The sequence below is a fragment of the Xenopus tropicalis genome, chromosome 10 (assembly GCF_000004195.4).
Source record: "Xenopus tropicalis strain Nigerian chromosome 10, UCB_Xtro_10.0, whole genome shotgun sequence".
In the NCBI taxonomy this organism is placed as follows: Eukaryota; Metazoa; Chordata; class Amphibia; order Anura; family Pipidae; genus Xenopus; species Xenopus tropicalis.
This window is the reverse complement of record NC_030686.2, coordinates 47,360,324-47,383,894: the sequence shown is the minus strand read 5'-3', so window position 1 is coordinate 47,383,894 and position 23,571 is coordinate 47,360,324. Positions and strand designations below refer to the sequence as shown.

The window sequence follows — 23,571 nt, the reverse complement described above, 5'->3', positions numbered from 1 at the left end:
CACCTACACAATTAAAGATGAAACCCAAATTCTTTTTTTAATTAAATCATCCATACCTGTTATAAATGTATTTACATATCTGAGCTGTCAATCATATATTGCCTGCCCCGCCTCTATGCCGAAGGCATAGAGGCGGGGCAGGCAATATATGAGTGTCAGCTCAGATTTTTAATTACAATTACTTTAACTTTCCATTCAGCTTTTTCTAGATATCTACATAAGATTTCGGGGTGATACAAAGTTTCCCTTAATAACAAGTGTACACAAAATGGCGCCTCCCTGCTGGCTGTCACTATAAATTCCAGGACTGAAGGGAAAGAACATTAAATAGTTTATATAGTATAAGTGAAGTTTATTTTGCTCAACAGGATTTGGAATTATTTTCTAGGGTGACAGGTCCCCGTTAAATATGGCATATTCGCAAATTGCAAATATTTTCATGCCGGGCCCCCTTTAGAAGATTTGTTTGCAGGGGGGCCCAACGCGACCAAGTTACGCTACTGGCTTTGCATTATGTTTCAGAGGCATATCATTTAATAGTATATGTACCGCTGGGAAAGCACAAGGGCCTTTCTATTTTCTTGGCTTTTAGTGCTGCCAGATTATAGTGCTCGGCTCCAATAAATGGCGCTTTATAGAGCTTCTGACTGCTTCTTTTATAAGAGACAATATGACAGATGGTGGCGAAAACACAGCTTTTGGTGACAGGTCCGCATCAAGTAGAATAATGCACTCGCCTTGGTCCCAGCCACAGGGGTTGGAAGAATAAACATCTGATGTCTGATGGATTTGAAACTAAATAAGAAAACCTTTAGGCTGATGGGTAATTGCCCGCTATAGCAGAGGTCTATTGAGGACAACTAACTCGCTCCGTGGGCCATTGGCCAAAACTGCTGTATGCCTTCTTCTGGCACATTTGATTTGAGAAGCATACTATGGCTGGGTTTCTGTTACATTGGTTGGCCAATCAGAATACAGGTAAGAACCCATCATGGAGACGGAGAGTGCTTAAGGCTGTTGCCACATGGATCAAGTTAGTTGCCCACAATAAATTTCTACTATCACGGCAACTAACTGCTCTGTAATGCCTTTTCACAGGCACAAATAGGAGTCACTGGTGGAAAGGCCTTCGGTTTTCCAAAGTCGCACAATGTTCTTCCTGCAGGCAACTTCGAGCGACTTCCGAAAACTGAAGCAATGCGAAAGGCCTTCCCACCAGTGACTCTTAAGGTCCCCATACACGTGGCGATCCGTTTGCTTGGCGATGTTGCCAAGCGAGCGGATCTTCTCCCGATATCCCCACCTAAGGGTGGGCAATATCAGGAGAATCCAGGATAATTAGATTGTTTGGCCCTGGGGCAAAACGATTGAATTATAACGACGGGCATAGGAAAAGTCGGTCAGGAACCCCATCAACGAGCCAATGCGGTCCCCAGTCTGACTAGATTTTCTAACCTGCCCGATCGAGATCTGCCCGATTTCAGGTCAGATATCGGTCGGGCAGGCCCGTTGGTAGTGCCCATACATGGGCCGATTAGCTGCCAAATTGGTCTAAGGGACCCATATCGGCAGCTAGAATCAGCCCGTGCATGGGGACCTATATTGTTAGGCATTTCATAGCAATTCATCTATCACTGGCGACTAACTCGCTCTGTGGGGCATTAGCCTTAAGCACTCTTAGCACCCATGATGGGTTCTTATCTGTGTTCTGATTGGCTAACCAATATAAAAGAAATGCAGCTATAATATGTTTCTCATATCAAAAGCGCCAGAAAAAGACATACAGCCGCTTTGGTCTAATCCACCCACTACCCCCACACAAGTTATCAGCCCAGCGTTGACTAGATTCTAGATCTCAAGGGCATGACTAGGGAAGGAACTTGGTATATCCAAACCAGAGTAAAGGCTAGAGAAATTACAATCCAGTCTGTACTTCAGTCAGAGCCTGTGTACAATCTAGAACCTGGAAGTACATTAGGTGAACCATATAGTTCACCATTTTGCCAGTTGAGAAAGCAGATTACAGAGCTACAGAAAGGTTATCAGCAAATGGAGGACCTAGTACATACAAAAAGTGGTTGCAACAAATAAGAGAACTGGGAAGCAACGTTATCCCTTACCTCTGGAAGCTGTGATCTGATATCATCTGAGCCAATGAAGATACTTTCCAGGTGGGACCAAGTTCTCTGGACCTCAAACCAGATAGAAATGACAGAGTCGGCAGTAGACAGTTTCTTTTGCCAGCCTGAAACTTCTTCCAGGAAGAATGCAATGTACTTTGAGGTCATGAGGTTCTGCAGTTGAACCTGATTGTCCTCCAAGGTTTCAATAAGCTCCTCATCAGACTTTATCAAGGGCACACTGGTGCGAGGGTGAGGTTCATAATTGAAGTTCATACTGCACCATGTAGTGTCGAGTTCCTTTAAAACTTTCTCCATCCCCATCTCCTTTACAGCTTTGTCCACTATCCCACGGACCTCGTCTTCGAAGTTGTGGAGATTGAGCTTCAGAAGGTCGGCGAGAGTTGTGTCTTCGTCCATGGTGAACCTTACACCAGTGGCCTGCATGAGTTGGCTCCAGTGTCTTTCCCGGATGGCCGGGTTCTGCAGCTCGGCCACCGCTCTTAAAGACGTCAGTATGTTTTTCACTTGGTTATCAAGCCCTGTGAAGGCATCCCACGCCCTCATCTCCTTATCCAAGTTCCGGATGTCCTTTGCAAACTTCTTACACTCCAGGTCCATGTTTTCCACGTTGATTTCTCTCCATCTTGTGGTCTGCCAGTCGTTCATGTTGGACTTAACCAAGAAGATCATGTCCCAGAGTTCCTTGAGCAGACATACCTCCTTCCGGCACTGTTTCAGTTGCTTGTAATCTGGAATGTTGACTTCAAATAAAGCTGCAGATTCATAGATGGAGGACATGGTGGATTCCATTGCCTTGATCTCTACATTTTTGGCATCCAGCGTTTGATATGGAGAGATGCTATCAAATCTAGAAAACATCGATAAATCATTACATTGACTATTTTTCAATACCCAGTATGGAGCCCAAACAAGGGCCTTAAATGCACAGAACCTCTTACCGAAATGGTGCTTGCTTGCGGAAAGCCTCCCTGAATTTGTGCTGCTCCACATCAAATGTTGCGCAGTTTCTGCGCAGAAGCGCCACTTCGTTGGCCTGCAAGGGGGCTACTTGTTGCTTCACAGTAATAGCCATTTTCTTAATGTTGTTCCACTTCTCTGGGAGCTCCTATAAGATCATAAGGAACAAGCATTGGCGCTATAAAAATGGTGATAATGATGAATATCAAAGGACCCCCTACCTACTTCCAACCGTCACTAACCTCCAGCTGTTTGTAGACTTCATCCGGAAGCTCCTGGTCGTATACCTTCAGCAACTCAATGGTTTGTTTCAGAGGTTCAAATAAATCATCAGTGTTGGCCTGCCTTTCTTTCACTGCCATAAGGTGCCCCATAATCTCCACCAAACCATTGTAATCTCCTTCCTTCAGCTGCTTGCTCAGCCCTCGCTCTGCCACTTTAATAAACTCCTCTAGGTCGGCCAGGCTGAGAAAAAGCAAAAAAAAAGGGCACAATGTCACTCGTTTTCTCATTCATTAGATGCACAGAATATAATAGACTGTCTGATACTCAACATCACGGCAATATTCCCACAACCCAAGGTGCCATATAACTTTTTTGATAGGTTACATGTTTTATTTGTTTGGGTGGAGTTCCCCTTTAAAGCTTTGGCTGTGGGATGCTATACACCAGGGGTCCCCAACCTTTCTTACTCGTGAGCCACAGTCAAATGTAAAAAGACTTGGAGAGCAACACAAGCACCATAAAAGTTAATGGAGGAGCCAAATAAGGGCTGTGATTGGCTATTAGGGGCCTCTATGCACCCTATCAGCTTACAGGGGCTTTATTTGGTAGGAAATCTTGTTTTTATTCAACCAAAATTTGCCCCAAGCCAGGAATTCAAAAATAACTACCTGGTTTGGGGGCACTGAGAGCAACACCCAAGGGGTTGGTGAGCAACATGTTGCCCCTGAGCCACTGGTTGGGGATCCCTGCTATACACAGTGAAGCCCACCCCAGGCTAATAATCCCCACCTGTTTGTTACATGGTCGATAAGATGCTGTTTGAACATCAGGCTCCATCTCTTCACCACATTGAGGAGGGCAGATTTAAATGGCTGGGCGTCCACCCTCATCCAGCAGTCGAAGATATTAACCGGCTCCACGCGGCCGATCTCCTCATAGATTTTCTCGTAGGAGTCGATCTGCTCTTTGAACTGCTGCAAGCTGGGCGGAGTTTCCGGCACCCCATCCTCAGCGTGGGCTTCAATCTCTTCGGCAGTCAACACGTGTCCGTAGAGAAGAAACTGGCGCATAAACTCCTTCCTGTCGTCCACATAGAGATAAGCGTAGTGGTCAAATGTGTTGCGGTAATCTGTGCACGACGTCATTACGTTCTGGACGCTCTCCATGATTGCGTTGCGCATATCCGCCAAGTCTGCCATGTCTTCCATGTCGGCCTAGCAGGAAAAATTGTCTCCGAATATTACTCTTTACATCATACTAAGAGTTAACTCAAAGGTGAACAACCCCTTTAATAGCCAGTGGGAAAGTTACATGTTTTGTTTTATTTATGTCCAAAAATGTGAGAATTTAGCTTTAAGTTTTACTAAATTTTCGAGAACATATTGCCATTTCTCGTAAACATTGTGAAATTTATATGGATGTTCATTCCCATAAATCCTCTTTATTTTTCTGGCCATTAAAGAAGCACTGGCGCTCATTTTCCTCACTTGCATTTTGAAAAACAATAATGTGTTTAAGTTCCACTTGAAAGTGTGTGAAACAATAATGTGTTTAAGTTGCCCTTGAACATGCGTGAAATAGAAAACAATAATGTGTAAGTTGCCCTTGAACATGCGTAAAATAGAAAACAATAATGTGTTTAAGTTGCCCTTGAACATATGTGAAATAGAAAACAATAATGTGTAAGTTGCCCTTGAACATGCGTAAAATAGAAAACAATAATGTGTTTAAGTTGCCCTTGAACATGTGTGAAATAGAAAACAATAATGTGTTTAAGTTGCCCTTGAACATGTGTGAAATAGAAAACAATAATGTGTTTAAGTTGCCCATGAATATATGTGAAATAGAAAACAATAATGTGTTTAAGTTGCCCTTGAACATGTGCGAAATAGAAAACAATAATGTGTTTAAGTTGCCCTTGAACATGTGTGAAATAGAAAACAATAATGTGTTTAAGTTGCCCTTGAACATATGTGAAATAGAAAACAATAATGTGTTTAAGTTGCCCTTGAACATGTGTGAAATAGAAAACAATAATGTGTTTAAGTTGCCCATGAACATGTGTGAAATAGAAAACAACAATGTGTTTAAGTTGCCCTTGAACATGTGTGAAATAGAAACAATAATGTGTTTAAGTTGCCCTTGAACATGTGCGAAATAGAAAACAATAATGTGTTTAAGTTGCCTGGCTTTTCCCCATGGCTTTACCTGGTAATGGGAGAAAGTGCTGTGTTCGGCGAGCCGGGGAACCAAAGCTGAAATCCTGTAGATGTCATTAATAAGCCCCTCAATGATGTCATACAGGCCGTCGCTTGATCCGTGTTCAAGGCCCGGTCGGAAGACCATGTCTGGGATTAAAAGGTCCATTTGCACCTCAAACAAAGGGGCAAGGCCAGCCTTGGCATCTGCAATAGGAAAGCAAAGTCAATTTTTGTTTTTCCGAATGAAAATGCAATTCCACAATTATATCAGCATTAATCTTTAAGCATGTTGTAGAATGTCCTATTACTAGCAACTTTGCAATTGGTCTTTATTATTTATTTTGTATAGGTTTTGTATTATTTGCCTTTCTCTTCTACACCTTTCCAGCTTTCAAATGGGGGTCACTGACCCTGACGGCCAAGAAAAACTATTGCTCCTATTCATATTTCAGTCTCTCATTCAATTCACTGCCTGGTTGCGCTGTGAGCTTACATTTTTTTTCATTATTGTTATGTTTTATTATTATTTATTATCTATATCTTTAATTATATTCTATTCAGTCCCTTACCTATTCATATTCCAGTCTCCAATTCAAATCACTGTCTGGTTGCTAAGGTAAACAAAACCCTAGCAGCCAGACAGTTGCTGAACAAAAAGCTAAATAACTGAAAAACCACAAAAAATTAAATAAAAACCAGTTTGTCTCAGAATATCAATGTTTATGTCAAACTAAAAGTTAATGCAAAGGTAAAATACCCCTTTACTTTACTGACCCCTTCCCTGGGCTCGGGTTTATAAATAGAGAGAGGAAGCCGGGTCGGGTAGGGTTAGGGTTAAGATGGAGCTGGTTAGGGAAAGTGTGGGTCGAGGATTTCTCTCACTAGTACCTACCTGTGTTATCCAGAAGGCACTTTAAAGAGCACTCAATAGCATTAAAGAACCCATCGAGGACCATATCATCAATAAAATCCACATAAGCTTTCCAGACATCAGAACTGGGGTCTGCGGAGAAAAGTTCTCGGTTCTCCTAAAGATGAAAAAACACAATAAGCTTTAAATAAACTAAAAACTCTACATGAAATAGAAATAGCAGCACCAAAAAATGAAAGTGTATAAAAGTAATTACAATATAATGTACAATTGCCCTGCACTGGTACAACTCGTGTTTTTGCCTTAGAAACCCTACTATAGTTTATATAAATACCCCGCTGTGTAGCCCCGGGGGCAGCCATTCCTGCACCGGTACAGCTGGGGTTTTTGCTACAGAAACCCTACTATAGTTTATATAAATACCCCGCTGTGTAGCCCCGGGGGCAGCCGTTCCTGCACTGGTACAGCTGGGGTGTTTGCTACAGAAACCCTACTATAGTTTATATAAATACCCCGCTGTGTAGCCCCGGGGGCAGCCATTCCTACACTGGTACAGCTGGGGTGTTTGCTACAGAAACCCTACTATAGTTTATATAAATACCCCGCTGTGTAGCCCCGGGGGCAGCCATTCCTGCACTGGTACAGCTGGGGTGTTTGCTACAGAAACCCTACTATAGTTTATACAAATACCCCGCTGTGTAGCCCCGGGGGCAGCCGTTCCTGCACTGGTACAGCTGGGGTGTTTGCTACAGAAACCCTACTATAGTTTATATAAATACCCCGCTGTGTAGCCCCGGGGGCAGCCATTCCTGCACCGGTACAGCTGGGATGTTTGCTACAGAAACCCTACTATAGTTTATATAAATACCCCGCTGTGTAGCCCCGGGGGCAGCCATTCCTGCACTGGTACAGGTGGTGTGTTTGCTACAGAAACCCTACTATAGTTTATATAAATACCCCGCTGTGTAGCCCCGGGGGCAGCCATTCCTGCACTGGTACAGGTGGTGTGTTTGCTACAGAAACCCTACTATAGTTTATATAAATACCCCGCTGTGTAGCCCCGGGGGCAGCCGTTCCTGCACTGGTACAGCTGGGGTGTTTGCTACAGAAACCCTACTATAGTTTATACAAATACCCCGCTGTGTAGCCCCGGGGGCAGCCGTTCCTGCACTGGTACAGCTGGGGTGTTTGCTACAGAAACCCTACTATAGTTTATATAAATACCCCGCTGTGTAGCCCCGGGGGCAGCCATTCCTGCACCGGTACAGCTGGGATGTTTGCTACAGAAACCCTACTATAGTTTATATAAATACCCCGCTGTGTAGCCCCGGGGGCAGCCATTCCTGCACTGGTACAGGTGGTGTGTTTGCTACAGAAACCCTACTATAGTTTATATAAATACCCCGCTGTGTAGCCCCGGGGGCAGCCATTCCTGCACTGGTACAGGTGGTGTGTTTGCTACAGAAACCCTACTATAGTTTATTTAAATACCCCGCTGTGTAGCCCCGGGGGCAGCCGTTCCTGCACTGGTACAGCTGGGGTGTTTGCTACAGAAACCCTACTATAGTTTATATAAATACCCCGCTGTGTAGCCCCGGGGGCAGCCATTCCTGCACTGGTACAGCTGGGGTGTTTGCTACAGAAACCCTACTATAGTTTATATAAATACCCCGCTGTGTAGCCCCGGGGGCAGCCATTCCTGCACTGGTACAGCTGGGGTGTTTGCTACAGAAACCCTACTATAGTTTATATAAATACCCCGCTGTGTAGCCCTGGGGGCAGCCGTTCCTGCACTGGTACAGCTGGGGTGTTTGCTACAGAAACCCTACTATAGTTTATATAAATACCCCGCTGTGTAGCCCCGGGGGCAGCCATTCCTGCACTGGTACAGCTGGGGTGTTTGCTACAGAAACCCTACTATAGTTTATATAAATACCCCGCTGTGTAGCCCCGGGGGCAGCCATTCCTGCACTGGTACAGCTGGGGTGTTTGCTACAGAAACCCTACTATAGTTTATATAAATACCCCGCTGTGTAGCCCCGGGGGCAGCCATTCCTGCACTGGTACAGCTGGGGTGTTTGCTACAGAAACCCTACTATAGTTTATATAAATACCCCGCTGTGTAGCCCCGGGGGCAGCCATTCCTGCACTGGTACAGCTGGGGTGTTTGCTACAGAAACCCTACTATAGTTTATATAAATACCCCGCTGTGTAGCCCCGGGGGCAGCCATTCCTGCACTGGTACAGCTGGGGTGTTTGCTACAGAAACCCTACTATAGTTTATATAAATACCCCGCTGTGTAGCCCCGGGGGCAGCCATTCCTTACCTTAAGAAGGGCATGAAGTTTAGTGCCCGACTCCCTGATGAGGCTGTATCGCTTCTCCAGTCGATCTGACCGGTCGTCGAGACTAAGCAGAGCTTCTTTCCTTCCATCTTTGCGCTCAAATATTGGCAGCACCCAGGTCTTCATGATGGCCTGGATTTCATCGACATTGTCCCTGGCTTTCTGCACCCTTCTCTCTAGGTCATGGACCATGTCCCGTACCTCTTGGATATACTCCCAAACTCCTAAACAGGAAAACAACGCTTCCGATTGGTCTCAGTTTGTGCAAGTTTCTTTGTATTATGTTGTGAATTTGGGGTTCAGGTAAATCCTAAACAGTAGATTCGGTGCATCCCTACTAAGGATTTGGGGTTCAGGCAAATCCTAAACAGTAGATTCTGTGCATCCCTACTAAGGATTCGGGGTTCAGGCAAATCCTAAACAGTAGATTCTGTGCATCCCTACTAAGGATTCGGGGTTCAGGTAAATCCTAAACAGTAGATTCGGTGCATCCCTACTAAGGATTTGGGGTTCAGGCAAATCCTAAACAGTAGATTTGGTGCATCCCTACTAAGGATTCGGGGTTCAGGTAAATCCTAAACAGTAGATTCGGTGCATCCCTACTAAGGATTTGGGGTTCAGGCAAATCCTAAACAGTAGATTCGGTGCATCCCTACTAAGGATTTGGGGTTCAGGCAAATCCTAAACAGTAGATTCGGTGCATCCCTACTAAGGATTTGGGGTTCAGGCAAACCCTAAACAGTAGATTCGGTGCATCCCTACTAAGGATTTGGGGTTCAGGCAAACCCTAAACAGTAGATTCGGTGCATCCCTACTAAGGATTCGGGGTTCAGGCAAACCCTAAACAGTAGATTCGGTGCATCCCTACTAAGGATTTGGGGTTCAGGCAAATCCTAAACAGTAGATTCGGTGCATCAGAAGACTGAGGATAAAGGGTTTCCCTAGAAAGAAAAACCTTGAAACTTGGGATGCACCGAATCCAGGAAAAAAAAAAGATGGATCATACCATTTGCTTTCCAGTTTAGGGTTTCCTCTGCCTCCTTTAAGCGGACGTCGATATTCTGGAGCTGCCCTTCTATCAGTGGGAATTCCACCTCCAAAATGGTTCTCATGACTTTGTTGTACCTATTGGCCGTCAACTCGAGATTGGCAGTAAAGGTCCGGTAAGACTCCTTGGAAGAGAAAATGTCTCCGGCTTCCGTGGGGATGGTTTCCATTCGAAGCTCCTGGAGATACTTCACTTCTCGGAGCACCGAAACCAACTAGGAAAGAGAAACCATCAGTGCACCTCATTGGTCCCGTGGGACATACTGGAGCGGAAACTGGAAGAGCTACTTTTAGGTACAAGAATTCAATTTTGGATTAACAAGTGTTGAGGGCCTTCATACTTCATGCCATGGATCAATGAAGAAGACAAACAGGAGATGCAGGTCCACAACCAAATATCGGACCTGAAAGGGATCCTTTATCCAGGAAGTCTCTATCCCGCCCCCCCCAAAACTTCTCAATATGTGTCTGGGCTACACTTATGGGCTCAGGGTCTAACTTGGCTGGCGGGGCACCGGGAAAAAACCTTGTGGGCCGGCCCAGAACCGATCCCTGCTGGGCACTCTTGGGTCTGCAGGTCCCCCTCTCCTGAGGGAAAAGATTGGGTGGGTGGTGGGTGCCAAGGGGGGTTTGTGGGGGCCACAGCTGGGGTCCCTTTGGGGGTGCGGGGCCCCTGGGGCAGTAGCCTCGATGTGCCCAGCACCCCACAGTCCAGCCCTGTATGGGCTTATTCATCAATTTTCGAGTTTGTGAATTTGAGTTTGTTTTTCTAACCATATCGAATGGGCGCTTATTTATTAATATGGAAAACTCATTTGATTAAAAAACTCAAATTTTTGGAGTTTACAAGCTTTAAAAAAACACTCGCAAAACTTTGAGTCTTACAATATGGCTTGACTTTGCCTATGGCAACTCCCATTGACTTCTATAGAACTCACAGGCTTTTACATGGCAAGTCAATAACTCGAATTCGATAAATCAACCCCTTAATATTTTACCTGTGGATCAAAATTGACGAAGATCAGCTTGGTGTTCTCATCTCGGACAATGAGAGGACGCGTGAGGTTATACTGAGACTTCTCCGACACCGTCCGGCACCATTCCTCGTATAGTTTCTCCTTGTACCTGACAGAAAGGAAAGGAGAATGAGCAACACAGTAAGAGCGTTAGGAGACCCCAGCTCCTGAAGCAATAACTTGCTTGTTTTGTTTCTTTTTTAAAGGGGTAGTTCAGTTTTAAATTAACTTTTAGAATCATGCAGGCATTGCTATTCTAAAACAATTTGCAATTGGTCTTCCTTTTTTATTTGTTATTTAGAGTTTTCTTTAGCAGCTCTCCAGTTTGGTATTTTTAGCAGCCATCTGGTTGCTATGGTGCAATTCACCCTAGCAAACAGGCAATTGTTTAAATAAGAGTTGGGAATATAAATAGAGGAGGGCCTATATAGAAAGATAAGGATTTAAAAGTAACAATAACAATAAAATTGTAGCCTCACAGAACAGTTTCTGGTTGGCGGGGTCAGTGACCCCCATTTGAAAGCTGGAAAGAGTCAGAAGAGAAAGGCAAATAATTCAAAAACTATAAATAATAAATAATGAAGACCAATTGCAAATTTTCTAGGAATGGGATGTTCTATAAGATATTAAAAGTTAACTTATGGCTATATGGCTTCAGTATATAGAGACTTGTGTTACAGCCGCTGTTTCTCGTTCAGCCAATAAGAAGTGACCGTCAGTTGTGTATATATGGTGTGTATGTGTGTACAGGTATTGGACCCCTTATCCGGAAACTCATTATCCAGAAACTTCCAAATTACGGAAAGGCCATCTCCTACAGACTCCATTATAAGCAAATAATTGAAATTTTTAAAAATGATTTCCTTTTTCTCTGTAGTAATAAAACAGTACCTGTACTTGATCCCAACTAAGATATAATTACCCCTTATTGGGGGCAGAACAGCCCTATTGGGTTTATTTAATGGTTAAATGATTCCCTTTTCTCTGTAATAATAAAACAGTACCTGTACTTGATCCCAACTAAGATATAATTACCCCTTATTGGGGCAGAACAGCCCTATTGGGTTTATTTAATGGTTAAATGATTCCCTTTTCTCTGTAATAATAAAACAGTACCTGTACTTGATCCCAACTAAGATATAATTACCCCTTATTGGGGCAGAACAGCCCTATTGGGTTTATTTAATGGTTAAATAATTCCCTTTTCTCTATAATAATAAAACAGTACCTGTACTTGATCCCAACTAAGATATAATTACCCCTTATTGGGGCAGAACAGCCCTATTGGGTTTATTTAATGGTTAAATGATTCCCTTTTCTCTGTAATAATAAAACAGTACCTGTACTTGATCCCAACTAAGATATAATTACCTTATTGGGGCAGAACAGCCCTATTGGGTTTATTTAATGGTTAAATGACTCCTTTTTCTCTGTAATAATAAAACAGTACCTGTACTTGATCCCAACTAAGATATAATTACCCCTTATTGGGGCAGAACAGCCCTATTGGGTTTATTTAATGGTTAAATGATTCCCTTTTCTCTGTAATAATAAAACAGTACCTGTACTTGATCCCAACTAAGATATAATTACCCCTTATTGGGGGCTAAACAATCCTACTGGGTTTAATTACAGTTTAAATAATTTTCTTAGCAAATTTCAAGTAGGAGATCTGATTTACGGAAAGACCCCTTATCCAGAAAACCCAAGGTCCCGAGCATTCTGGATAACAGGTCCCATACCTGTACTTATTGCATTATCAATAGTGTCCATTGCATTCCTGCCGGCCAATACATGCAGAATGGGTTGCTAATTAACATTGCTAATTAATGGCAGCACATTCTATTTCCCTGTTCCAATAAAGAGAACAAAAAACAAAACTTTGCAGAGAACTTAGGAGGCCCGTGCTACTGGGAATCACATAGAGCCGAGCTTCCAATTAATATTTTTATCCCCCCCCCCTCCATTTCCTAAGGCCCAATTAACAGCAAAGTCTCATTTCATATCTCCGGCTACACAGATTTCTCCTGAGGACCCCGGAGCAGTTGGTGGGATCCAATTAAAACTTGGAAAGTGCCCCCCCCCCCCGATGCCCAGAGGTGGAAAGGGACAAGCAGTTCTAGGAAATGAAGTTTGTCCTGAGGACGTGGAAATTAATCGGCTCAAGTCATTCTATTGGCTGGCATCAGTTATTGATCCAGCTCCCCAGGGCTAAAAGGACATTGATATGACACGTTAGAGGGGGCAAACGCCTGCAACTCTCCGACAAGCAATAAAGGAGTCTTGTCCTTGTGAACAGAAGCTCTTCCATTATTAAAGAACCGAGACTAAGGGGGTATGTAATAAAATAAAAGTTTGTCCAGGAGCAGTAACCCATAGCAACCAATCAGCAGGTAGAATGTACTGGCCACCTGTTTAAAAGCAAATATCTTATTGGTTGCTATGGGCAGGGGCATATTTATAATAAGGCCCCTGAGAGGCTGTAACTAGGTCTAGGGGAGCATCTCTCGGGTGCCTATAATTTCTTTTTTTTGAAAGAAACTGAGACTTATGGGGGTATGTAACTTTATATGGTAACAAAACCCCTCAGTGACTTCTAATATCCTTATCATTTACAGTAGGGGGTACATTATCCCTTATAATACATGAGTGATACTCAGAGTTCCCTGGATAACTCAGCCTGCAGCCTTGTGCCTTTATATGGGGGGCACAGAACCCCTCAGTGACTGCTAATATCCTTATCATTTACAGTAGGGGGTACATTACCCCTTATAATACATGAGTGATACTCAGAGTTCCCTGTATAACTCAGCCTGCAGCCTTGTGCCTTTATATGGGGGGCACAGAACCCCTCAGTGACTGCTAATATCCTTATCATTTACAGTAGGGGGTACATTATCCCTTATAATACATGAGTGATACTCAGAGTTCCCTGTATAACTCAGCCTGCAGCCTTGTGCCTTTATATGGGGGGCACAGAACCCCTCAGTGACTGCTAATATCCTTATCATTTACAGTAGGGGGTACATGATCCCTTATAATACATGAGTGATACTCAGAGTTCCCTGTATAACTCAGCCTGCAGCCTTGTGCCTTTATATGGGCACAGAACCCCTCAGTGACTGCTAATATCCTTATCATTTACAGTAGGGGGTACATTATCCCTTATAATACATGAGTGATACTCAGAGTTCCCTGTATAACTCAGCCTGCAGCCTTGTGCCTTTATATGGGGGGCACAGAACCCCTCAGTGACTGCTAATATCCTTATCATTTACAGTAGGGGGTACATGATCCCTTATAATACATGAGTGATACTCAGAGTTCCCTGTATAACTCAGCCTGCAGCCTTGTGCCTTTATATGGGCACAGAACCCTCAGTGACTGCTAATATCCTTATCATTTACAGTAGGGGGTACATTATCCCTTATAATACATGAGTGATACTCAGAGTTCCCTGTATAACTCAGCCTGCAGCCTTGTGCCTTTATATGGGGGGCACAGAACCCCTCAGTGACTGCTAATATCCTTATCATTTACAGTAGGGGGTACAGTATCCCTTATAATACATGAGTGATACTCAGAGTTCCCTGTATAACTCAGCCTGCAGCCTTGTGCCTTTATATGGGCACAGAACCCCTCAGAGACTGCTAATATCCTTATCATTTACAGTAGGGGGTACATTATCCCTTATAATACATGAGTGATACTCAGAGTTCCCTGTATAACTCAGCCTGCAGCCTTGTGCCTTTATATGGGGGGCACAGAACCCCTCAGTGACTTCTAATATCCTTATCATTTACAGTAGGGGGTACAATCCCAATATACACATAGCAAATGACACCAGCAACAAAAAGCACAACTTCACAGGTTATTCCCAGGGGACTGACATGGGGCCATGTTTTACAACTACTTCCATTATTCCCCTGGCCATCTGATAATCATACTCACTTTTCCAAAAGAGCCATCATTTCTTCATATTTTTGCTTCATCTGAGCCCCTTCTGCGGATTCCATGCAGCTACAATGTGAGGATAAACATGAATGAAAAGCCAGAAACTATTGCACTGCGAGGCTACAATTTTATTAATATTGTAACTTTTTCTAACTTAATTTTCTATGCAGCCCCTCTACTATTCATATTCCCATCTCCCGTTTAAACCACTACCTGGTTGCTAGGGTAATAAGGACCCTGGCAACCAGATAGCTGATAAAATACCAAATGGAGAGCTGTCGAACAAAAAACTAAATAACTGAAAAACCATAAAAAATGAAGACTAATTGCAAATTGTCTCGGAATATCAATGTCTACATCAAATTAAAAGTTAATACAAAGGAGAACTACCACTTTAAATGTCGTAGAACCCTGGTACAAAATAACAACTTGCCCTACTGTAGCCATCTCTCACAGTAGCCTTTGCCCTTCTATGTATATCTGCTGCTCTGTGGGACCCAGTACAGTTGCCCCTATGGGGGTGCCTCTGCTTGAATTCACATTGCCAGTCAGTTCGGTAGGAAAATGGAAAATAAATGAAGCACTATAAAAGCACTTTGTACTTTTTCTGTATCTGCCTGGGTACAGATAGAGGCCACAATGGCACATCCAATCAGCAGGGGCAATACTTACGGGTGGGTAACGTGCCGGAAGTTGCTATAAGTGTTCTGAAGCCGTTCCCTGAGCTGCTGGGTCCATTTCAGGTTTCCAGCGACTGGTGGCATATTCTGGTTGATCTGCGCATTATCTAGCGAATAGAAATATATTCTTGCTTATTATTTGTGCTACCCAATCAGTGGCCTAGGCAACAAGCAATCAGATTTGTCTACTTTGGATTGTGACCTGAATGGGCAATTCTAGAGTCCTGAATGAAGAACTAAATGCTTTTTAATACTTATCTTTATATTTAGGCCCTACTCTATTGATATCCCTCTCTCTCTTTCAAACCACTGCCTGGTCGCTAGGATAACGTGGACCCCAGCAACCAGATAGCTGCTGAAATTGCAAACTGGAGAGCTGCTGAGCAAAAAGCTAAATCATTCAAAAACGAAGACCAACTGCAAACTGTCTTAGAATAGCTCTCTCTACACCATACTAAAAGTTCAAAGATGAACAGCCTCTTTAAAGGGATAGTTCACCTTTAAGTTAACTTTTAGTATGTTAGAATGGCCAACTCTAAGCAACTTTTCAATTGGTCGTCATTATTTCTTATAGTTTTTGAATTATTTCCCTTCTCCTTCTAACTCCTTGCAGCTTTCAAATGGGGGTCACAGACCCCGGCAGCCAGAAAACTATTGCTCTGTGAGGCTCCTGTTTTATTGTTATTTTTTTATAACTAATGTTTCTATATAGGCCCTCTCCTCTTCATATTCCTGTCTCTCATTCAAACCACTCCCTGGTTGCCAACGTAATGCATACCCAAGCAACCAGATAGCTGCTGCAACTCCAAACTGGAAAGCTGCCGAACAAACACTGAAATAATTTAAAAACCACAAATAATAAAAAAAATGAAGACCAATTGCAATTTGTCTCTTTAATATATTTCCTGTACATAATCACCTGGCTCCGCGGCCGTCTGCATGTGCCTGTTGTAGATCATTTTTGCGGAGTCGAGTTCCTGGTCGAACATAGAAATCAGGAGAGGGTATTTATCGAAGGCCTCAGCTGCAATGAGGGGTCGTTCCAGCAAGCTCCCAAACATATCCAGCAGCTGTGGGTACAAAAACATGATTTATTAGTGAGCTGCAGAGAGTTCATCCGCATAGGAGAGGGGCACCGGGGAAATTGCTTCTGCCAACACGTCACTGTGAGAGGGAATGCTGCATTGTGGGTAAAAAAAACAGAGCAATTTGCTTCCAAATTTGCACCAGTGGGGGCTGTATCCGTAAATAAGGCCGATGGGAAATTATTAACTGGGAAGTAGAAGATAAAGCTCATAACTTGCTAGCGCTTAATAAACAGGGTCAGATTGGGGCGTGTGGGGCCCCACTGGGAGTACTTCCCACCTCCTCGCACTGTGATTGGGCCTGGCCACGGGAGAGTGGGCGGGAGAGGGCCTGGGTCATTGAAGCCCTGTCCAACACTGTATATAAATAAAAGATGATGGCTAACCTTGAAGGCATATTCCAGGTTCGAGGCATCATCAAATCCCTGGCAGAAGATGGCCCCCAGCCGCCTGTCCATGTCCTGGACCCTCTGCTCAAACTCGAAGATATCCCGTTCAAATTCCTGCCAAGGAGAACACAAGGTTGAGTCATAAAGATGGCGGGAGTCACGTGACCTCGACCAAGTTTGGTTGGAGGGAAAAAAGTCCTGAATGCCAAAAATCAGGGTCGGACTGGGCCCCGGCTCTAGTGGCCCCCCGGCGGCCCAGACCCAACACTTGCTGGCGCTTCCCCTGCCTGACTGTTCCTCCCCTGACGCGTTAAACTTACGCAAGCTCAAGGGAGGACGTTGGGTGGTGGACCCAGCGAGGGGTAAGAGGGAACCCTGCGGGGGGAGGGTTAGGTGACGCGGCCGGCGGGGGCACCTGCAGGGCCCCTGGGGCGGGAGCCCCGGTGGGCCCCTTTTCCCCCCCCGTCCAACCCTGCCAAAAATAATATTAGAATGCTTTACATGAAGATCTAAGGATATATAGTCCTCAACCTTAAATTAGCTTTTAGCTGATCTAGAGAATGCTATTCTGAGGAAATTTGCAACTGGTCTTCAGTTTTTATTATTTGTGGTTTTTGAATTATTTAGCTTTCAGTTCAGCAGCTTTCCTGTTTAGAATTTCAGCAGCTATCTGGTTGCTAGGGTACAGTTTAACCTAGCAACCAGGCAGTGGTTTGAAAGAGGCACGGGAATATGAATAGGAGAGGGCAAAGATAGAAAGTAATAAAAAGTAACAATAAAAATGGAGCCTCACAGAGCAATATGTTTTGCTGCTGCCGGGGTCAGTGACCCCAGGATCGGACTGGGCCGCCGGGACACTGAGAAAAATTCTGGTGGGCCCTGGATCTAGTGGGCCACGGTGGGCCAGACCAGATCCTTGTGGCGCTCCCCCTGCCCAACCACTCCTCCCCTGACGCGTTAAATTTACGCACTCGGGGTAGTACATCGGGTGGAGGCCCTGCGAGGGGGGTTAGGGGGGCCCCTGCTGGGGGGGGTTAGGGGATGCGGCCAGCGGGAGCACCTGCAGAGCCCCTGGGGCGGGAGCCATGGTGGGCCCTTCACCCCCCAGCCCGACCATGAGTGACCCCCATTTGAAAGCTAGAAGAAGACTGCAAATAATACAAAAAACTATAAAAAAATAAAGACCAATTGAAAATTATCTAAGAATAGGCCATTCTATAACATACTAAAAGTTATCCTGAAGGTGAAACACCCGTTTAAGTTGTCTTCTAGGAGCTGTAGGTAGGATTAGTTTTGGACCTTGGTGGGGCCCTAAGCTGGCCCTGGATAGGCATGTAGCTTTTGGCCTGGGGCTCTAGAGGTGTGCCCTATAGCTGTCCTGTTGTGGGGCCATTTTCAGCCAATGAGCCGTACGCAGTGCATTTTGCCCCGCCCCCCCTGCATGCAGTATAAATGGCAGATGATTCCTGCGGCAGATTTATATTGTGCGGATGTTCGGCGGCAGATCACTATGGGCGCAGAGATTAAAATGTGTATACATCAGTCCAATAAAACTTTGATTAGCTTTCTAATTAGGCCCGCGCTACAGACGACTTGCAGGATAATAACCGGCTTGTCATGTCAAGGGCAACGAGATTGATCTGAGCCAGACGCTGCCTTCCCCATACACCAACGCCAACAAGCACTTTTTTTTTTAACGTTGCCTTGTATCGCCCAATCACAATTAACGGTTTTATTAATCCCGCTTCCGCAGAGCAGAACGCCTTTTAAACTGTCGTCGGATAAATAAATGGTGTCTGATAAAGGGGAAGCTATTGTTATGCCGGTCACGGTGCCCAAAAACTTGATATTTTTCCGCCTGTTCTCGTTATGTTTAATTCGCGGTGCGTTAGGGAACTCACTGAAATGCCGCATATAATAAACAGATCAGGATAATCGGATCCTGTAATAATTAAAGGGGTAGTTCTGGCTAAATGGCTAATTCTAAGCAACTTTTCAATTGGTCTTCACTATTTATTTTTCATAGGTTTTGAAATATTTGCCTTTTTTTTTTTATAGACTTGATGATTTCTATCATATAACAAAAAAAAGGGGAGGGCTTCATGACGGTGAAATTCTGGGACAAGCCTAAAGGTCCCCATACACTGGCAGATCCGCTTGCTTGGCGATGTCGCTAATTCGATCGTTTGGCCCTGGGGGGAATTATAATGACGGGTATAGGCAAAGTCGGTCCGGGGGCCGCATCAACGAGCCGATGCGGTCCCTGATCCGACTAGATTTTCTAACCTGCCCGATCGAGATTTGGCTGATTTCAGGCCAGATATCGGTCGGGCAGGCCCGTCGGTAGTGCCCATACACGGGCCGACAGGGACCGATATCGGCAGCTACTATTGGCCTGTGTATGGGGACCTTAAGCCTCCACACAGGGGTGCCAAAAAAGGACTGTGATTGGCTATTTGGTAGTCTCTATGCAGAGGTGCAGGCTGGGGTATCTGGGGCCCACCAGCGAACCTCACCCCAGGGGATCACCAAATACCTAATCCAACCCTTCGCTGAGGCTACTGCCACCACCCCTCACAGCTTTCGGCACCCCCCGACCCACTATGTACACGGATAAGCAGGCCTATCTCAACATAATATAGGGCCTAAAGTGAAAATGAAGCTTGGGGCCCCAAAAAACCTACTTACTCTTAGCTGTGTAAAAAGTGGAGTGAAGCATTACCGGTTATGTTGCCCAGGGCATCCAATCAGCAGTTAAAAAATCAAAGCAAAGCATCTGATTGGCTGCTGTGAGCAACATCCCCGGTAATGTTTTACTCCACTTTTTACACAGCGTGATAAATATACCCCTAAATGTGTAAGGAGAAATAGGCAAAAATGAACACCATTCAGTAGAAGAGCAACTGTCGCCCCCAAGTGTCACCTTGTTCTGTAAATCCAGGCAGTCATCAGAGCGATCGGAGAAGACTTTAAAGACCTCCTGGAACTCGTCATACATAGTGAGCACCTTCTGGCCAAGGCTGTTGCCTTTCACTCCAGCAAAAACGATCTTCTCCAGTTTCATCATATCCAAGGCTGTGAGGAGGAGATTCTGGGGAGAAAAAACATTGGCTGTAATCATCAATGCATAAACATGTCACTGCCATTAGTACAGTTTGGGCCTAGGGGGGACTGACCCATAAACACCTTACTGCCATTAGTACAGTTTGGGCCTAGGGGGGACCGACCCATAAACACGTCGGTGCCATTAGTACAGTTTGGGCCTAGGGGGGACTGACCCATAAACACGTCACTGCCATTAGTACAGTTTGGGCCTAGGGGGGACTGACCCATAAACACGTCACTGCCATTAGTACAGTTTGGGCCTAGGGGGGACTGACCCATAAACACGTCGGTGCCATTAGTACAGTTTGGGCCTAGGGGGGACCGACCCATAAACACCTTACTGCCATTAGTACAGTTTGGGCCTAGGGGGGACCGACCCATAAACACCTCACTGCCATTAGTACAGTTTGGGCCTAGGGGGACTGACCCATAAACACGTCGGTGCCATTAGTACAGTTTGGGCCTAGGGGGGACCGACCCATAAACACGTCGGTGCCATTAGTACAGTTTGGGCCTAGGGGGGACTGACCCATAAACACGTCACTGCCATTAGTACAGTTTGGGCCTAGGGGGGACTGACCCATAAACACCTCACTGCCATTAGTACAGTTTGGGCCTAGGGGGGACTGACCCATAAACACGTCGGTGCCATTAGTACAGTTTGGGCCTAGGGGGGACCGACCCATAAACACGTCGGTGCCATTAGTACAGTTTGGGGCCTAGGGGGGACTGACCCATAAACACGTCGGTGCCATTAGTACAGTTTGGGCCTAGGGGGGACCGACCCATAAACACCTCACTGCCATTAGTACAGTTTGGGCCTAGGGGGGACTGACCCACAAACACGTCGGTGCCATTAGTACAGTTTGGGCCTAGGGGGGACTGACCCATAAACACGTCACTGCCATTAGTACAGTTTGGGCCTAGGGGGGACTGACCCATAAACACGTCACTGCCATTAGTACAGTTTGGGCCTAGGGGGGACTGACCCATAAACACGTCGGTGCCGTTAGTACAGTTTGGGCCTAGGGGGGACTGACCCATAAACACGTCGGTGCCATTAGTACAGTTTGGGCCTAGGGGGGACTGACCCATAAACACGTCCGTGCCATTAGTACAGTTTGGGCCTAGGGGGGACTGACCCATAAACACGTCACTGCCATTAGTACAGTTTGGGCCAAGAATGTACTGGCCCACTACCCAGCACAGATAGCTCTGTAAAGGCTGGAAAGAGTTACAGATGCAGAAGGGGGATCGATACCGCTTTGTATTCAGAGCCGGTTCTGGAGACAGATCAGAGTGTTCCAGGTAATTCTGCCCATTAGTTTAACTGAAGTACCAGCCAGCTCACAGCAGCGCTCCCTCGCTCCACAGTGTTTGGGGTGGGGGGGGGGGGGTAGGAAAGGGGCAAGTTCACTCAAATAAAAAGCTTTTATATTACTATTAGATGTTTTCAGACTAACAACTTTAAAGGGTAAGTAACAGGGGCAAGTTGCTGCTGTGGGAAAACAATAAGTTCTAAATTAAACCTTAATGTACTATACCCAAATAAATAGTGCATAGTATATATGTTTGCTATTAACAGGTGACTAGTAAATGCTCCCTGCTGATTGGTTGCTATGGGTTACTGCTCCTGGGCAAATTTATTATAATGTGAGATTAGAGCTCACCACAGAGAAACTCACCCCAATCCTATGGGATTTTTAGAAGTGTATTTATCATTGGGTCAATATTAGAGGTTACCACTTGATTAACTTTGAGTTAACTTTCTGAGACAATTTGCAATTGGTCTTCATTTTTTTATTATTTGTTGTTTTACAGCAGCTATCTGGTTGCTAGGATCTAAATTACCTTAGCAACCAGAAATTGGTTTGAATGAGAGACTGGAAAATGATTAGCAGAGGACCTGAATAGAAGAATATGTTAAAAGCAACAATAACAATAAAACTGGAGCTTCACAGCAATAGGTTTTGGCTGCCGGGGTCAGTGACCCCTATTTAAAAGTTGCAAAGAAGGCGACGAATAAATCAAAAATGATAAAAAATAAATAATGAAGACCAATTGAAAAGTTGATTAGAACTGGCCATTCTATAACATGCTGGGCAAACGGGGCAATTTTTCCGTTACAGTAGCCTTCTTTTCCCAGAATGCTGTTCTGTTAGTGTCCCCAACAACGCAGAGCGTATTATCAGCTCAGCCCCCACATCAAGCAATAACAATGGCTGTTCCGCGTGTTACTGTCAGGGCCCAAGTGACGGATGAAGAAAATGAAGGTGGCAGCGGCCTACGTGTCCCGGCACAGCGGCAATCTAATCGCGTCCGCTCGCTGCCATATAGATTACAGCCACAAGTGCACTCCCGCCACCGGCTGACAGCTGGGTCACGGCAGTTCATTTCATAATTGCAAATGACTGGTGCTAAGCAAGTAAATATGTCAGATGTGAGCAGAAGCCGACTCTAATCCCGGCAGAGGAGCGATCGTTGGCAATTTCCATTCCTATACACCAGAATGAGCCCCAGCGGGGAGTGAATAAATATGTATTAGCCACCCTAGAACAACTCTGGGATAGGTCAGAAAGGTTCTGTTTGCTCCCACAGACTCCTGATGCTTCCCTGTTATTTATGGGTTTTATTGATGTGACATTATCGGGGGGAATAGAGGGATCAGGTGGAACTGAATTCATCCGAGTGAGTTTCTCGGGGTCAAGTAGACGTCAAGTCGTGTTACCATCCGTGGCCGGTTTTAGCACGTGTCCCCCCACCTCTGCTGTGTGATGTGCAGGAGGGTTACAGGGGTTTGGCACGGCTCTAATAGAGTTGAAGTTTGCATTTGGCACCTCAGGGGAAAAAATGTCCTCCTCCATTTCCTCTCTTTAGAGACCATCATATCTAATCATGGGGGCTGCTACTGACAGGAATCTGTGTGATCTGTCACACCCAGGCAGGGTACTGTCATATACAGTACTTTCCCTAAAGGTGGCCATACACGTTATGTTCCTCTCTAGAACATTTCTTCTCTGTATATTTGTATTTATACATATGGGTAGGGGGTGCCATAGTGTTTCCCTTAGACAGTACAGTATGGGGGTACAGCTTATTGTGTGCCCAGAACATTCCCTCTCTGTATATTTGTATTTATACATATGGGTAGGGGGTGCCATAGTGTTTCCCTTAGACAGTACAGTATGGGGGTACAGCTTATTGTGTGCCCAGAACATTCCTTCTCTGTATATTTGTATTTATACATATGGGTAGGGGGTGCCATAGTGTTTCCCTTAGACAGTACAGTATGGGGGTACAGCTTATTGTGTGCCCAGAACATTTCTTCTCTGTATATTTGTATTTATACATATGGGTAGGGGGGTGCCATAGTGTTTCCCTTAGACAGTACAGTATGGGGGTACAGCTTATTGTGTGCCCAGAACATTCCCTCTCTGTATATTTGTATTTATACATATGGGTAGGGGGTGCCATAGTGTTTCCCTTAGACAGTACAGTATGGGGGTACAGCTTATTGTGTGCCCAGAACATTCCTTCTCTGTATATTTGTAT

The 23,571-nt window shown here is 44.9% G+C and overlaps 1 protein-coding gene across 1 annotated transcript in view; it reads right to left on the bottom strand.

Annotated features, from left to right (window-relative positions):
• Positions 1-23,571, bottom strand: part of dnah9 (dynein, axonemal, heavy chain 9) — a 132,226-nt gene that overhangs the window by 97,227 nt on the left and 11,428 nt on the right. Inside the window, exons 7-20 of the mRNA XM_031894796.1 lie at positions 19,838-20,005; positions 16,912-17,028; positions 16,360-16,510; positions 15,433-15,547; positions 14,758-14,826; positions 10,789-10,915; positions 9,750-10,005; positions 8,726-8,967; positions 6,420-6,555; positions 5,535-5,731; positions 4,116-4,540; positions 3,344-3,566; positions 3,083-3,249; positions 2,121-2,991 (exon numbers count right to left, since the gene is read on the bottom strand). Coding sequence (XP_031750656.1) covers positions 2,121-2,991; positions 3,083-3,249; positions 3,344-3,566; positions 4,116-4,540; positions 5,535-5,731; positions 6,420-6,555; positions 8,726-8,967; positions 9,750-10,005; positions 10,789-10,915; positions 14,758-14,826; positions 15,433-15,547; positions 16,360-16,510; positions 16,912-17,028; positions 19,838-20,005 — 3,264 coding nt within the window. The remainder of the gene's footprint in view (positions 1-2,120; positions 2,992-3,082; positions 3,250-3,343; positions 3,567-4,115; positions 4,541-5,534; positions 5,732-6,419; positions 6,556-8,725; positions 8,968-9,749; positions 10,006-10,788; positions 10,916-14,757; positions 14,827-15,432; positions 15,548-16,359; positions 16,511-16,911; positions 17,029-19,837; positions 20,006-23,571) is intronic.